Genomic DNA, 17,786 nt, shown 5'->3' on the forward strand with positions numbered 1-17,786 from the left:
ATTTCTCAAGTCTTAGATTTTTCAAGTGTTCCTAATTCTTTATTCATAGCTTTTATCCATTCAGGATATTCTTTTGCCTGATTATATGTGGTAGGTTCAAAGTAGGACAAAATCTTAGCTAGACAAGCTCTATATTATGGAGAAAAAGATTCATCAGGGAGTCTAGAGATCTGATCTGATCTTCTAACTCCTAGTTGTGTTTCAGTGGTGGAATAATTTTCTAAAGCACTTGGTTGTCTATCATTTACACGTCTTCTATATTAAATTAAATCAGGTTCTTCTGATTCAATATTCTCACCATCCTGGAGATTTAGTTGAGGCTCTTCATTACTAACATTCTTAAATGAAATCTCATTACTATTTTGAGGTAATATCTCAAATAAAAAGAATACCCAGAGTTTTTCTTAGGCACATTTTGAAAGAAACTTTCATTCTCCAAAAAATAAACATTTCTTGAGATATAAAGTTTATCCTTTTCTGAATCAAAACATCTAAATCTTTTTTGGGTTTTCTTATATCCAAAAAATGCACATGGTATAGCTTTAGGAGATAGTTTATCATTTTTGTTAGTGAGAACAAAGCGCTTACATCCAAAAGGTCTTAATTTAAGATAATCAGGAGAGATTTTAAAGAGTTTTTCATAAGGAGAAATATTTTGAAGCTTAGATGATGAAAGTCTGTTAATAAGATACACAATAGTCAAACAAATTTCAGTCCAAAAATGTTTTCGAACATTTTTGAAATTAAAAGGGTTCTAGTAGTCTTAATTATGTGCCTATGTTTTCTTTCAGCTAATCCATTTTGTTGAGGTGTATAGGCAAACGATCTTTGGTATAAAATTTCATTGTTTTCAAAATAAGTTTTGAAATCACTTGACATAAACTCTCCCTCGGAGTTGGAGCGGAAGTAGGGATGACAGTGGGGCGGGGCGGGGGACAAGGTCTCCACCCCCGCCCCGCCTCCCTGGCGGGGATGGATTTTATCCTCCACCCCCTCCTTCATCCCCGTTTCATGTCCTCCATCCCTGGTTCAAACGGGGATGAGGCGAGGCGGGGCGGGGATATTGTGGGGAAAAGTGGTTGGGGCGGGGATGAGGTGGGGATCGTGGCGGGGAAAAGTGCACGTCCATCCCCGCCTCCACCCCCGGACGGGGATGGATTTTAACCTTCGTCCCCGCCTCCATCCCCGTTTCATACCCTTCATCCCCGGTCCAAACGGGGCGAGGCGGGGCGGGGCCCCGCTTTCCCTCGGTCCACTGCCATCCCTAAGCGGAAGATAGAAATTTCAGTTTTAAATTGATTTTTGACAAGATTATGATATTTTTTAAAATTTTTAAAAACTTCACTCTTGTGCTTAAGAAAGTATATCTAAGAAAATCTAGTGTAATCATCAACAAAAAATCACATAATACAAGTAACCACCTTTAGATAAGATAGGGGAAGGTCCCCTTAACTCAGAGTGCACTGATTCAAACGGTTTAGAAGGAAAGAAGGTCTGTTTAGGAAAAGAAAGGGCTTTCATTTTGCCAAGAACACAATCCTTACAATAAAATTTTTCATTACAAAATTTGTTCAAATGTGGTGCATGGGATAACTTTGATAAACTAGGATGTCCTAGTCTTTGATGCCCTAGTCTTTGATGCCACAAAATTATGTGTACATTTTGAATATTATAACAAAAATTGTCTTTTGAAAGCAAAAGACGATCCATGTAATAAAGGTCTCCTTCTCTATGTCCTTCCCCAATATCCTTCTCGGATTAAAGATTTTGCACCAAACATTGCTTAGATGAGGAGACATTGCACCCATGGTCGGTAATTTGAGAAACAAAGATAAGGTTTAAATTTAATTTTTGGATAAATCTAAGTTTTGGAACATAAAATTTTATTGCCTTTTATATTAAAAGAGGACCCGTCAACGGTAAAAACATTATTTTGCGTTGAATTAGTACAACATTCAAAAAACAAAGACATATGTGAAGTCATATGAAATGAGGCTCTGGAATATAAAAGTCAAAGAAATCTTACCGGGAGGTGAAGATGTAGAGACCGTGGCTCCCGAAAGAGAAGAAAAAGAGTTATTGATTAGTGGATGAAGGCCCTTCATGATTTGAGAGGACATGGTTCCAATGAATTTTAAATCCTCACTGGTTCAATTTCTTTCTTTGTGAGACGTTCCCACGGATACCATTTTTTTGTCTTCTCTTCCTTTGAACTTGGGACAATAGGACTTGATGTGCCCCGACTTTCTAAAATTATGTCATGTTATTATATTTTTTTTGTGGTCATCATATCTAGCTCTTTCATAGTAAGCTTTTGAAAAATGTGGTGGTTTGTAGACATTTGTATTGGTACTCGGTCTTGACACGACCAAAACATTGTCCTTGATCTTCTTAGAATCGAACATGGATTTCAACCTTGCTTCCTCCCTACACACTTGAGTCAAGACATCATGCAAGGGAAGATGTTTTCTCCTATGAATGATATTTTTCGGGTCTTAGACATCTAAAAAATTGGAACAATTCTTTCTTATGCTGATATTTCTTCTATTATTGAGCATCATTATTTGTCTCCCATATAGTGTAACGACCTCAACTCGTACCCATAAAAAAATGACAATTTTTTTTAAACAAGTGCGAAAACACTCCTAGAGACCTGGGGCCTTACTGTTAAAACACAACCACCACCACAAGGGATCTTATACTCATCTTTCATACCAAACCAAACTTTATTTATTCAAATGCATATAGTTTGAAACATAAGAAAAATAAACTATAAATAAAATAAAAAGAAGAGCCACGCTGTCAAAAAAATCTGTCAGACAGTCGTGTAGTCCCTTCGTAGCTCCTCTCAGAAGCAAGTCACTCAACTAGGCATCTGAGGCTGCGAAAAACACAAAAAGTAGGGTCTCAGAATATAAAAAATCCTGCGTACAAATCCCTCTAATGAAACAAACAAGTAAAAAGAACATAAATAAGATTCATGCAATATTTTAGAGAGATGCAATTATCATAAATTCACAACTCAATTAACTATTTATGCAATAGAAAATAATTACTATCAATAGAAACTATAATTTAAGCATTAAAGATATTTTACATGCATTAGGGAACAAACATTATGCATTCACCAATATATCACAATTAAGGAAATAAGTAAATATGCATGATATAATGCATAGCAGGAATATGCATGATTTCAGTGCAATGCATGAATAAATTATTATTTTTTATCAAAGTTTTCTTTTTATATGCATGTCCCTATTAAATGCACAAAATTTAAGTTATTTTTAATTACCGTTGCCTACGGATACTTCAAGCGGGTAAGAATTCCTAAGGTCAAGTAGGGTTCTCAGTGTAACTTAGCACACAAGTTGTATTTTATTACTAGGTTTCAAACTTAGCCCTCGATTGATATCAGGAATCAACATCATTTATCAAAATATTGGAAATCAACAAGCAATGTTGGAACACTATGAAAATCAACAATCATAATGTCACTTTCTTGGTATACCAAAACAACAATTGTGTCTACACACCACCCCAAGCAAAGTGACAGATTCTTCCTAAAACCGTAGCCATGAGAAGAACCTCAATATCAGGTTCAGGAGTAACAACACACAGAGTTTTAGTATCCTCACGGTTTCCTCAAAACCGCAATATCTAAGATTCTCACACTAAAGAAGGGACATTAAGTAAACGTAGATTACACCGTTCTTTACTTTCTTTTATCTTGTTATTAATTCGTTTTCTTTTAAATTTTGCAATTCAACATGCAAAATCAATAACATAAGCTTGCAAATCCACATGCGAAGCTCTTCACGGGACCACAACCCGTCACAACATAGAACACTGCAATAAAACAACAATATCACATTTGATTTTTGCAATGCATATAACAACTAAAACATAGCACAACACATGCTCAAGTCTCACACAACTCCTGATGATCCATTTTAATCATTGATGCATTCATATGCAAAAATCATTAATCACATGCCACTATGCATTTCTTTCGCATGCTTTTCAATGCACACTCGCGCATGCAAATTTCAGAGATGTTCATAAAGCAATAAAATTCATATGCATATGCCTGAGTTCACACATATCTAGGTTAAATGCATGCTTTCATTCAATACACATATTCATGTCCAATGCATGGTTTCATTTAATACATGTATTCATGTCAAATGCATGCTTTTAATCATGAATCATTTCAATTAAAACATGTGAATACTTATGAAATCATTTACATGCAACAACGTATAAATTTCACGTATGCATATGTATGTAAAGCAACAGTGCCATAACATTTTAACTAAGCATGATCTTCTAAGTATAAGCATGTGATTATCTCATTCTTTGCATGCATAAAATTGAATCCATTACCAATAAAAAAACTCTGAAATTTTATGGTGCCTGCTTAAACATTTTTTTTTAAAAACATAATCCAGCACCCGGGTTCGGCTCCAGCCCAGCTGACCCAGTCAGCTGGGGGTTGACGCCCCATGGCCCAGCCGACTATGGATCGGATGCGGCCCAGCACAATAAAGAATATGTATTATATCTTTTTTTTTGAAATAAAGGTTTCTTATGGATCTCAAGGAATAAGCTGAACATGCAAAATAATTTTTTATATATATGGGCTATGGCTATCTATTTGAACGCTGCATGCCAGACCCAAACAGTGCAGCTCTTTTATTATTTGAAGTATCGTTCATAAGATCATATGTAACAGCCAATGTTATATATTTATCATTGCAATACTGTGTCTTGTAAAGAAACTTGTTGGAGATTCCTTTTGTGGTATTGCTGGTTATGACTCAATGGTCACCATACAACACTTGAGAATCTTCTTCCGTTTGAGCTCACAACTCCAATATAGGGTTTGGTTTTCGACCACTAATTAGGACATGATCCACCCTGCATGTATGGTCAAATGGATTAGATTTGATATCATGTTCCATTACTTATTACACTATCTCAGTGGGCTGGTCTTCAAACTCTAATTTTAATCTTGTTTTCTCCTTTTGAGAATACGCTTGGTAGATTAATGCGAAACCAATAGAGGGATGATATTATAACATTATTATGTTAGTAACAGTTTATATATATATATATATATATATATATATATATATATATATATATATATATATATAAAACAGTCCAGCACCCAGCCGACCGGGTTGGCTGAGTCTGGCAGCCACTGCCACAGGTCCAGACTGGACCTGTGGGAGTCCTGCCAGGGCCTGGCAGCCAGCCGAGTATCACTCAGCTGGGCTGCCACACAGCCCAGCAAGCCCAAAAATAAGATTTTTTTTTAAAACACCTGCCCAGCTGAGCCCACTCGGCTGGGTCCCTGCGGCTTGGCAGGCCATGCCAGGCCAGCTGAACTGATTCAGCTGGGCCTAGCAGGCCTGTCAAGGCACTGCCAGGTCTGGCCAGCCGACCAGACTGCAACCAAAAAAAAAAATCCCATTTTTTTTCTATAGGGTGCCTGACAAAAAAAATCTCAATTCACCAGACATGTATGCATTAAAAGAAACCACGTCCTGAACTACATGATAAAAAACAGTAAACTCCACATAGATTTATGTATTTGAATTCACTTCCAGTCATATGCACTGCGTCTTCACATAAGCATGCATAGTTATCAGGCTATTAGCTTAGAAATACAAGGACTTATGAATTAATGATTCAAAAGGCATGGTTAGGTAAACTTACACTCACGTATGCACAGACTCATGGTCAAATAAACATGTTAATACATGTATACAATATTATTTCACCAAATATTTGCATGTCTCTAACTGTCCATAATATGGATCCTCCATGAAAATCGATAATATCATAAAACACAGATAGAATAAACTATTTTTATCATGAAATAAATTCTATTTTAAAACCCTAGCATAGTAGATCGGCGACTCATCAAATATATATATATATATATATATATATATATATATATGTAATAACATGCGTATATATATACATATTCCCAAAGTAAATTTCGAAAAAGATGAAAATATATTAATTTTACCCATGGATCTTAGAGTAAGTATTCAAGTTTACTTTTTCTCATGGATTTCTATTAAAACATCGCATGGAAAATTGAATCCATGCTCTTTTTCTCGTTCAAAACAAGAGAGAAATTTGTACCTTTACTGTAGATTGAAAAAGAAACAAGATTAATGGTCGAAAACGATGGATGATCGAAGAAGGTGACCTTCTTCTTTCTCTTCCTCTCTTTTTCTCTCTCTTCCTCTCTTTTTCCTTCTCTTTTTTTCTTTTTTTTTATCTATTTATAAAGCTCTAGATGGGCTGGAGAAGAGAGTGCAGCCCCAGCTGGAATTCTCCTCTCTCTTGAAGTTCCAAAAATTTTGAAACTCTTAACTTTTCAAATTTGAGTATTTTTTTAAAAATCTTTCTTAAAGCTTCTAAGGCATGAACAAGGGCTATGTAAAGAGTCCTAAACTCTCTAAAAATAAATCTCGAAATTAATTAAAATTATTTATTTATTTATTTTATTAATAACTAAATACCTAGAAGCTTTCAAAAATCATATTATTGAACTAGAACACTTCTAAAGTGATTTTATATGGGTTTAAGGGCTCTACTTAGAGTCCTAAACAATTGTCAAATTAAATTTTTAGAATTATATTATTTATTTAATATTAAATAATAAATAAATTTTCAGAAGCTTCCAAAAATTATCAAATTAACTTGGGAGGCTTCTTAACATTAATTAACTTCAATTTAAAAGTTTCTAATGAATTTAAAGTTGGAAAAATCGTTGGGCATGAATTTGGATTTGGATCCGGATCTAAGATCCAAATCCATCTTAAAAATCCAAATGGGTCTGAGCTGGATCAAATCTAGATTAATATGGGTCTTGGATAGAGTCCAAATCCATATTAATTTGGATCAAATCCATCAGATTCGGTCCGATTCAAATCCTGATTCGAACCGACAAACTGCTCAATTTTTGAAAAAATGCGATTTTCGGGCCAACCGTAGCCCGGATCAAGGAAAGTAAAATATCGTTTCACTCAGAATTTCGAGATGCATCCAACGATATATAATTTGAATTTCGCTTTCAAAATTTGCCCAAAAATAACCCGAATTTTGCTTAAATTTAAAGGTTGAAAATAAAACTTTTTCTCACGTTTCAATTGGCTCGTTTAGGCCTTGACAATTAGACCTGGGCCAAGCTCAGACTCCAAAGCATCGGCCTAATATCGAGGTTCAAACAATTTTTCTTCTATACTTAGCCAAATTTTCGAAAACTCACAAAATGACTAAGTGTGAAAATACGTGATATTACATACAGGCTCAAGCTTAGCTAATTAATATCAAAGTCTTTTGAGGGTACTATAATATTCTCTCACCGTTTTATCACCTTGTTTGCAACTATGTATTTTGTCTTTAAGATCCCACTTATGAGCAACATCTTTTTGGATATATGTTTGTCTAACATATTCCAAAGTTTTATCCGCTCTTTCAGATTCAATAATATTAGAGCATGATTCATGCATACTACCCATAAAGAGATAAAGAATTTTGGCATGACCCACTTTCCACTCTTTATAGACTTTTTTATAATCAAGTATATATTTTTCCCTTTTAACTCCCTTAAGACTCTTTTCCTTGGATTCACCATTGGCTCCAAAAACTATTCTTTTGAGAATTGGTTGTAGTTACAAAATAGAACCATCAACAAATTGCCACATATCTTTACCCATCAGGTTTCTTTTCATTGTCGCGGCCAACATATTGTAGTTTTTTCCATCAAATTTGATGGGAACAACCATTACAATTTCTTTATCAGCCATAGCGGAGAAGAAAAAGAGATAGAGAGACAAGAAGAAGAGGAAAGATGCAGAGAAGATTGCAAGAAGAAAGGTGTTGAAGAAGTTTGATGATGCGCTTCCCAAGACAACGAATCAATGCTCCATTAATCTCACGTTCCTCTTCTTGATCTTCACGTACAGGTTACAACCCAAGAGCACCAAGGTCTGATACCATGTAATAAAATATGACAAATACAAACAAATACCTCTTATGGGCAAGTATAACATACACAAATAGAGACCACTTATGGGTCAAGATACATTCACAAACACAATGCCACTTATGGAAAATATAGACAAAAAAAATATAAAAAATCTATTAAGAGAGTGCTTGAGAACAAGCATAAAAGAACAAGAGAGGGTTCACCACTATTTATACACAAGAGGCAGTATCAATAGAGCTGTTGGACTATTCCAACAGCTCTATTGACTAGTCAGCTCTATGTTGACTAGTCAAAAAAGAACCCAACTCTATTTGGTATTTGACGAAATAGTCCCTATAAAAACAAAAAAAGAGAAAGAAAAGAATAAAGTAAAAGTACTAATGTGACCCTCATGTGCACAACCTATTACAAGGACTAAAATGACCAAAATACTCCTAATAAGTATTTACCTATTATATTATTATAAATAATATATATATATATATATATATATATATATATATATATATATAAAGTTACAATTTAACAGGTCCAAGGCGTATCACTTGTTTAACATACTTCTGTGAAGAAACAAGCAATTGTTCCTGACACTTGGTGTTCACCTCTTTTTTTTTCTCTGTTTCGGCATTTTGACATCTCTAAACCATTTAGGACTTTTGATAAAAATATCAAATAGCAGAGGAGAAACGAGCAATTGTTCCTTAAATGGAAAAAAATATATTACGTATTGAAAATGAAAACAAATTATTTCACCTGTCTAAAATTGCAATCGAGAGTAGATTCACGAAATATGAAAAGATGAATTTTGAAGAGAAAAAAAATGCTTATGAGCTCAATTTCATATCTGGAGGTGTTTGCTTCATAGTTGGCAAACCCGTGACTCGGGCTCGGAACACCCGATCCTTGACTCGCGGGTCGACTCGGACGGGTTAGGACCTAAATTTTTTTAGTGCTTTTTAAATACTACTTTAAATATTGAATATGACACTATGTTTTCTACAATGTGAATGCAAATAATCAAACTCCTAGCAACAAATTCACTAAATCAAAACATCAAAAAACAAAAACTACAAAATGTCTGCATAAATAATAAATAAGCTTTATAACTGCACATAGCCACATACATAAGATCAATAATGAAAATTGTGAAATGAATATTAATAATTAAGCTACATAGGAGAAGAAGAAGAAGAAGAAGAAGAAGAAGAAGAAGAAGAAGAAGAAGAAGAAGAAGAAGAAGAAGAAGAAGAAGAAGAAGAAGAAGAAGAAGAAGAAGAAGAAGAAGAAGAAGAAGAAGAAGAAGAAGAAGAAGAAGAAGAAGAAGAAGAAGAAGAAGAAGAAGAAGAAGAAGAAGAAGAAGAAGAAGAAGAAGAAGAAGAAGAAGAAGAAGAAGAAGAAGAAGAAGAAGAAGAAGAAGAAGAAGAAGAAGAAGAAGAAGAAGAAGAAGAAGAAGAAGAAGAAGAAGAAGAAGAAGAAGAAGAAGAAGAAGAAGAAGAAGAAGAAGAAGAAGAAGAAGAAGAAGAAGAAGAAGAAGAAGAGAAGAAGAAGAAGAAGAAGAAGAAGAAGAAGAAGAAGAAGAAGAAGAAGAAGAAGAAGAAGAAGAAGAAGAAGAAGAAGAAGAAGAAGAAGAAGAAGAAGAAGAAGAAGAAGAAGAAGAAGAAGAAGAAGAAGAAGAAGAAGAAGAAGAGAAGAAGAAGAAGAAGAAGAAGAAGAAGAAGAAGAAGAAGAAGAAGAAGAAGAAGAAGAAGAAGAAGAAGAAGAAGAAGAAGAAGAAGAAGAAGAAGAAGAAGAGAAGAAGAAGAAGAAGAAGAAGAAGAAGAAGAAGAAGAAGAAGAAGAAGAAGAAGAGAAGAAGAAGAAGAAGAAGAGAAGAAGAAGAAGAAGAAGAAGAAGAAGAAGAAGAAGAAGAAGAAGAAGAAGAAGAAGAAGAAGAAGAAGAAGAAGAAGAAGAAGGGGTTCTTCTTCATTGGTACGAGAGAGAGAGAGCACCTGGCTGCGGCAGAAGGTGGCTGCTGGTGGTCGTCGCCCTTCGCCTTAGGTGGTTTGAGACTTTGAGAACGAGAAGAGGCGAGAGAGAATGAGAAGGGTCGACTAGCAGACCCTTCTTGAAAAAAAATCTGCCTTTTAAAGTGTTGAACCGGTTCGTATCAAAATGAACCAGTTCCAAACCTGAGACGACTCACGAAACACCAAGACATGTTTCAGTCCTAGATCGGATGATTCAGGATTGAATTGGTTGACTTGTCGAGCCAGCCAATTCCCAGCCGATCCTGGTTAAACCAGGACTGGTCTGGATCGGCGGCCCAGTTGGTGGGTGATCCGATCCGACTTGGGCGATTCCCGTGTCAGATCACCAGGTTTGTCAACTATGGTTTGCTTGTTGTAGAGACTAGAGATGGTGTGTTTGTTAAAATGTATATATATATATATATAATGTTTATATATATAATGTATATATATGAGTGTATATGTATATATTATATAATTTTAAACTGTTTTTCTTCCCTTTGTAATAGGTAATACCCTTTAGGGGTATTGTGGTAATTTTGTACATGTAATAGGCTCTGCTCTTTAGGGGCAGAATGGTAATTCTGTACATGTAATAGGATTTGTCCTTTAGGGGCAGAACTGACCTCTTTTTTTATTTTATTTTTAATCTGTCCTTTACACTTTTGTAAAGAACAGTTTTGTCTTTTAGTCAATATAGTTGTTGAGAATCTCCAACATATTCACTTTTGTCTTTTAGTGAATATGGCTGTTGGAAATCTCCAACAAGTATATTTCTAGCTGTTGGAGACTTTCCCAGCAGCTGTGTGTCTTCTTGGCCCTCTTGTTTGTATATAAATAGGGACCTCTTGTCCCATTAAATGTAATGCTTTTCTAAGCATTCTATCTCAATAAAAATTATTATTTTTTTATGTTTTTGTGTTCTTTTTTATATGCTTTTTGATGCCTCTTATGATCTCATGTATTTGCCATTGATTGGCTTGTGTATTGTCCTTGTTCACATTTAGGCTCTTTGTAGCCATTGTATGCACTTAGGTGCTTTTGTATTGCCTTTGGCATTTGTATTATCCCTTGTAGGACTTGTTCTTGTGTTTATGCACATTATGGTTTGCTTTCCGCTTGATTTCATTAGTCTCATGGCAAGTGCATAGTCTGGTGGTGATGATGAAATTATGTGCTTGTAGTTCAATGGAAGGCACACTCCTTTCGCCATGAAGCAAACCCTTTTTGAAGTATTACTCATCCATTGAGGTGATTGCACCTGTTCAAAATTTTAATAATTGCCTTATTTTCTTGTATGAATGCTACACAGAGGAGCAGCTAGATTTTCCAGTTCTTTATGCATCAGCAAAAGAGGGATGGGCTTCCTCCAGCTTTGTCAAAAATCCACCTGACGAGGCAAGGAATATGGCACCACTTCTGGATTCTATCATAAAATTTGTCCCCCCACCCACTGCAAACCTTGAGGAACCTTTTCGGATGCTGGTAAGTGATTATTTTGCCACCACATAAGTTGAATCCTGCAATTCTTTTGATTGCAATACATACTTTGAAGAACAGTTTTTGAACATGGATGAAAATGTACTTAAATGGTTTGGAAAATTGTGATATCATTTCACTGAGTGAAGCAAGACTATTGTTTATGTCACTGTATAGGTGGTTGTGGATGAACTGAGAAATATTCTGCAAGTGTATTAAAACTTTGTTATTTAGCATGTTTCCTAGGGGATGAATCATGAGAGCGGAAATCATGCAAGCTCTTTGTTTTTCAGGGCCATGATATGATGATCAAGGTTCTGTGGTCTTATTGTAGATTCTAGGAGAAGAGATGAAACTCCAATAGGTTTGTATCTTGGATTAATATCCTTGCAACAAATTTTAACTCAACAATGGTACTAATTTAATGCACTTTAGAGTTCCATTATGTAGTCAGATCCAGCTTGTATTTGATTAGTTCACAGGAAACATGCTTAATTATGTGATGTGATTGTTTCTCCTCTCTCTCTGCCGCACATGCGATTGTTTCTCCTCTCTCTGAGGCACCTCTCCTTAGATGATGCCAAACCACCAATTTATGGCATTTCTGTTTGTACATGTGTTTGTGTGTATATATATATATATATATATATATATATATATATATATATATATATACCTTCACATTACACGAGTCGAATATCACACGAGCATAGTGGTCAGTGACTACAAAAATACCTTCGATCATATCAGATTGATCGTCTTGTGCGGCAGCTGTGGCATCGTACACTCTCCCGTTCGTCCTCCACTGTGCCTGCTGCTGAGGCCTCTGCTACTACTGTTATGACTGCTGTTGTTGTCCTTCCTGATCCGCTGACTTATTAGGACAGTGAGTGGCGATGTGTCCGGGCTGCTGACACTGGTAGCAGACTCCCTTGAAGAGCGGACAAGAGCCCTGAGGGTGACTCTTGTTGCACCTTTGATACATGAACTGAGCCTTCCCCTGCTGCTGCCTCTGCTGGGGTCGACTCTGTTGGGTCCTCCGCCTCTTCGCTATGCTCCCTTGCGCCTTGTTGCCCACAGGTGGGTTCTTCCTCGCTCCGCCACTAGTATTGCTCCCGTTGTCGCCCCTCTTCTGCGATCCATCCTTGAATCACTTTCATTCAAGATGGATGCAAACTCAATCGTATTAACGTCGTAGGATGACTCATCATCACACAAACTCGTAGACTATCCTTCAGTCCACGAACGTACTTCGCCGTCCTTGCCTTATCATCAACGAACAAGTTCAGGCAATAGCGCTCCAAGCTCTGGAATTTGGTGTAGTCCAAATTCATGTTCCTCTGAACCAGATCGAGGAATTGCTCTTGCATACGCTCTCGGGCATAGGCAGGGATGTATACATCCAAGAACTCTCGAAACGTCTCTCAGGGGATGTCCTCCACTCCAGCGTACTTTATCTATCGCAGGGTGTCCCACCACTTCTTGGCATCGTCTTTTAGCCGGCACGTGCCAAAGACAGTTCGCCTGTCCTTGGGCACATGCAGGATGCAAAACACTCTCTCGATCTCTTCGATCTAGCCCTCAGCGGCCTCTGGGTCAGCCTTTTCAGAGAAGATTGGCGGATCCAACCTTAGAAACTTCTTGTAAGTGATCACATCGGGGTTCAGAGTGACCTCGGCGGGGTGAATACGCATCGTCTGCTGTGCTGCCTGTGCCTGGACGTGTGTGGCCATCATCGTCGCCAGGGTGTTGAGGGCGTTTGCAATAAATTCTCTCTGCTCCTACCAGTCAGCGACAACACCAGAAGTCGAAGCTCGGGAACGAGTATACATCTAAAACATGAAAAATTATCAAAAAATACACCCTGATCAAACCTACCTCTTTAAGAATGATCCCCACAAAATTACAACCATACAATCACATTAGATTTTCTTAATTCACACATCAAGAATTAAATTAAGCTATGCCTACTGTCAACAACATGAAAATTAAACAATTTCACAATAGTAAGGATAAAAATACCAGGTAGCTTTTACCAGTAATGGAGACTACTCTGGAGTATAAGTCATGACTTTCTGATAAATTCTGACAGGCTCAACTACCAAAAAAACAATTTGGTACACAAAAATAGTTCAAATGCAAGATTTTGTGGTTTGACTCTGATACCATCTCTGTAACAACCCCAACTCATCTTCATTGAAAAGTATTTTTTTAAAACAATTACAGAAACCAAAACCCAAGGATCCGGGGCCTCACAGACTTAACAACATTCAAAACCACAAGGGATCTTGAACCAACAAATCAAAACAACTAACTTTATTAATAAAAAATCAAGGTCTGAGAACAAAATTAAAATAAAGTACAAAATCACTGAGCCACACTGTTCAAAATAACAGAAGCAAGTCACGCAGTCTCGTAGGCTCCTTGTGGCAGTCGTTCTCATCACTGAGCTCCAGATCCTGTGAAAAACATAGGTAGTACTGGTAGGAATCAAAGATTATTTGTACAAATTCTTCTAAAAATCCAAATAGGCAAGAAAAAGTATAAATCAAATTCATGCAAGTTTTAAGAGAAACATAACTACAACAATCTCATAATTCAATTACCATTCAGGCATTTAAAAACAATTATCATGAATAACAATATCTCACATGAGACAAAACAAATAAGAATGCACAAACTAATGCAGAACAATAAATGTGCATGAATTTATTAAGTTATTATTAGAGTTTTCTTTTACATGCATGTCCATATTAAATTCACACAAGTTTAGTTCTACTTTTCATTAAACTCGTAGATACTCAAAACGGGCGTCATAATTTCCGAAGTCCAAGATAGGTTTCCAGTTGTAGCTTAACACACAATTTGTATTTTGTTACTGGATTTCACACTTGTCCCTCGACCGATATCAGGAATTAACACCATCCATCAGAACATTAGAAATCAATATCTAATGTCGGAACACCAGAGAAATCAACATCCACTGATGCCACTTTCTTGGTATACAATAACAACTGTGTCACAACACCACTCTCAGGAAAAGTAATTGAAAACTCCCTAAAACTGTGGCCGGTAGGCGAATCACTATATCAGGTTCAGGGTCACAATCGTATACGGAGTTTTAGTATCCTCACGGTTTTTTCAAAACCGCCATCCAAGATTCCCATACTGTGGAATGGACATAGGAAGAAAAATCATTAATTATACTGTTTACCTCTTTTATCTTTTTAACAAGAGTTAAATTCTTTACAAAAGAATCGTTTTGCAAATCAACATGCAAAACACTACACGGGACCTGGTCCGCCATAATTTTTAACAGTGCAATTAATTTAGAAGCCAATAAATTTCAAGGATGAATTTTGCAATGCATAAACACAATTCTTGGAGCAACACATGCTCTTGGCCCACATGGTATACACTGGTTCACATCTGACCACCAATGCATCTTATGCAAAATCCTTAGTTAATATCCTTACATAGTTGTTCAAAACATGTCCACAATGCACGTTCATTCACACACAATAAAAATGTACATATAAAAACAATTCACATAAGTATATAATCAATTGCTTGCAACATGCATTTTCACGATCCATTTTATGCATAAACTCTCAAACATGCACATGATCATATCCATGCATATCATAAATCCCATAATTTTTCATGCGTATGACTTAAGCATTTGTAAACATGATAATACAATGCATAATATATCCAATCAATGTTATGTCATTCATACAAAATAAGTCTGAAAATAACTACATTGTTCGGGAAGTGTAACATAACCACCGGGTCATCACTAGGCCGCAACATATGCACAGGGAAGCATGCTGTCCTTGGGCATTAGTATGTTGTTGGCAACATGTTTCTCATGTAGACACATGCAGCCATACATACTGTGGACAGCGGGTAGTGTTGCACAAAATGTGCAACACTATCCTGCCCTACAGCAGCCCACATAGGCTCAAAAACCACACTTAACAAGTCAGTTGGCAGCATTGAGGACATATTAAATTTCAGCATAATCATAGCAGCATAACGAAAATATTCTAACATAATGCTAACATAATTTGGAATTCATGATCTCAAAGCTGGTTCGATGCCAACCCATGTGGCAGTATCAACCCACATAATGACAACCATATAACATAAACGAAACTGAACATAAACAACCTGCTCATGACCCTCATCGGGGTCGATGTAATGTATTCATGGCATAAAACAGAAGTTTTAATGAAATTAGCACTAATCGGGCATAACCGGATTTTTTTTGTCATGTTTCTATTGTCAACAACCAACTGATTTCCTGTGTAATAGTTCTGGACAAATCTTACACAGATTAGTGAAATGGTAAACTCACATATGATTTTACAAACTCGGTTTTGAGTACCGATATACATAGGCAGATTGTAAACATAGTTATTTTCAGAAACAGTCATATATTTTTGCACATGTATAAACATTGTTTGATGACAGTTTGCAAACATAGTTATTTTCAGAAACCGTCATGTATTTCTGTACATTTATAAACATTGTTTGATGACAGTTTGCAAGCATAGTTAATTTCAGAAACAGTCATATTTTTCTGCACATATATAAATACTTTTAATGAGAGCTTGCAAACATAGTTAATTTCAGAAACCATCATATTTTTTTGCACATATATAAATACTTTTAATGACAGTTTGCAAACAGTTATTTTCAGAAATCATTTTGTTATCAGTCATGGATTTCTGCACATATATAAACACTGTTTGATGATGGTTTGCAAACATATCCAATGCTGGAAACTAACTTCATAATGCTGCCCACTATGATCGAAAATCAGCACCACTTAGTGGTATAGCCAACCGAAGTGTTCTAAAAAAAACGTAAAATAAATCAGTTTTACAAGCATATTCATATCAGCAACTATATAAAAAAACAACATGCTGGGGCCTTGCAACATGTTTGGTTTTGGATTAGATTTGATCCAAAACTGGACTTTGATGGGTCAACCGAAAGTACAGTCAGTCCCACGCATATATATATATATATATATATATATATATATATATATATATATATATATATATATTCATTCCTACGGCAGACCTGGTTTGGGTCACATGATCCCAAACCATGGCTGCGATATACAGGGCCGATCCTTATAAATATATATATATATACATATTAATCCTACTATTGTTGTAAAATCAACAAAAACAAGCCTTGTATACAACAAAAATCAAGGTTCATAACTTCATACCCTCGTTCATCAAGACATGTGATTGAACATCTAGAAAAATCAGATTTAATATTTTCCATCTAGAATCCCCACATAAGTTTGATTCGGGCTATTTCTCCGCGTTCAAATTAAGAGAGGGACCCGTACCTTCGATTGAATATGGAAAAAGACCAGAAATAAACATCGAGCGATCGGAACGGAAGGAAGTCCTCTTCCTTCTTCTTTCCTTTCCTTTTCCTCTCTTCTCTTTTTTTTTCTCTTTCTTTCTTTTCCCTTCTTCCTTCTCTCTCTCTCTCTCCCGCTCTCTAGAAAACGAAATCTAGAGAGAGCGGCGAGTTAGACCTTTATATATATATATGTATATATATATATATATATATATATATATATATTGGTCTTCTATAGAGAGGGTGACATCCCTTCTCGAGTTTCTCACCCATTTGACTATGAGATAGAGTTCTTCTAATGTAGAACTCTATCTCTAATCTCCTCTTTCCTTTTTAACTATTTTTTTATCCATTTAGTATTTTATTTTGTTTTACTATTTTACTTTAATCCTATTTGGGCTCTTCTAGAATCCTTGCATATTAGGTAGCTGCCATATCCAAAAGAAATTTTGGAATTAATTAATTTTTAATATTTAATTAATTATTTATTAAATAGTAAAATTTTAGAAAGTTCCATAGGGTGTCCCACCCCTTTGGGAGTCTTTTTAACTTCAAAATTTACTCAATTAAACCTTTATATTGAATTTAAAACTTTAAATTAGTTGGGCTTGGATTTAGATCCAGATCCAGATCCATATCCATATCCATTATCTATATGGATCTCAGCCTAGACCAGATCCTAATTAATAGGGATCTTGAACTGGGTCCATATCCATATCAACTTGGATCATACAGATTCGATCCGATCATATCGAGGCAGGTCTTTTTGAAAAAATACGATTTTCGGGCCAACCGTAGCCCGAATTTAGAAAAACAAAATATCAATGTTTTTAGAATTTTGAGACACATCTAATGATATATTCTGGACCTGCAACAAGTCTGGTTTGGAT

The 17,786-nt window shown here is 35.8% G+C and overlaps 1 protein-coding gene across 3 annotated transcripts in view; it reads left to right on the forward strand.

The window, feature by feature from the left end:
• LOC149836761 (uncharacterized) overlaps positions 1-17,786 on the forward strand; it is a 94,794-nt gene that overhangs the window by 22,811 nt on the left and 54,197 nt on the right. For all 3 annotated transcript variants that reach the window (XM_090007110.1, XM_090007112.1, XM_090007111.1), the window contains exon 5: positions 11,336-11,508. In XM_090007110.1, coding sequence (XP_089863236.1) covers positions 11,336-11,508 — 173 coding nt within the window. The remainder of the gene's footprint in view (positions 1-11,335; positions 11,509-17,786) is intronic.

This window comes from Nuphar pumila, chromosome 5, assembly GCF_984573655.1.
Source record: "Nuphar pumila chromosome 5, dmNupPumi1.hap1.1, whole genome shotgun sequence".
Classification (NCBI taxonomy): domain Eukaryota; kingdom Viridiplantae; phylum Streptophyta; class Magnoliopsida; order Nymphaeales; family Nymphaeaceae; genus Nuphar; species Nuphar pumila.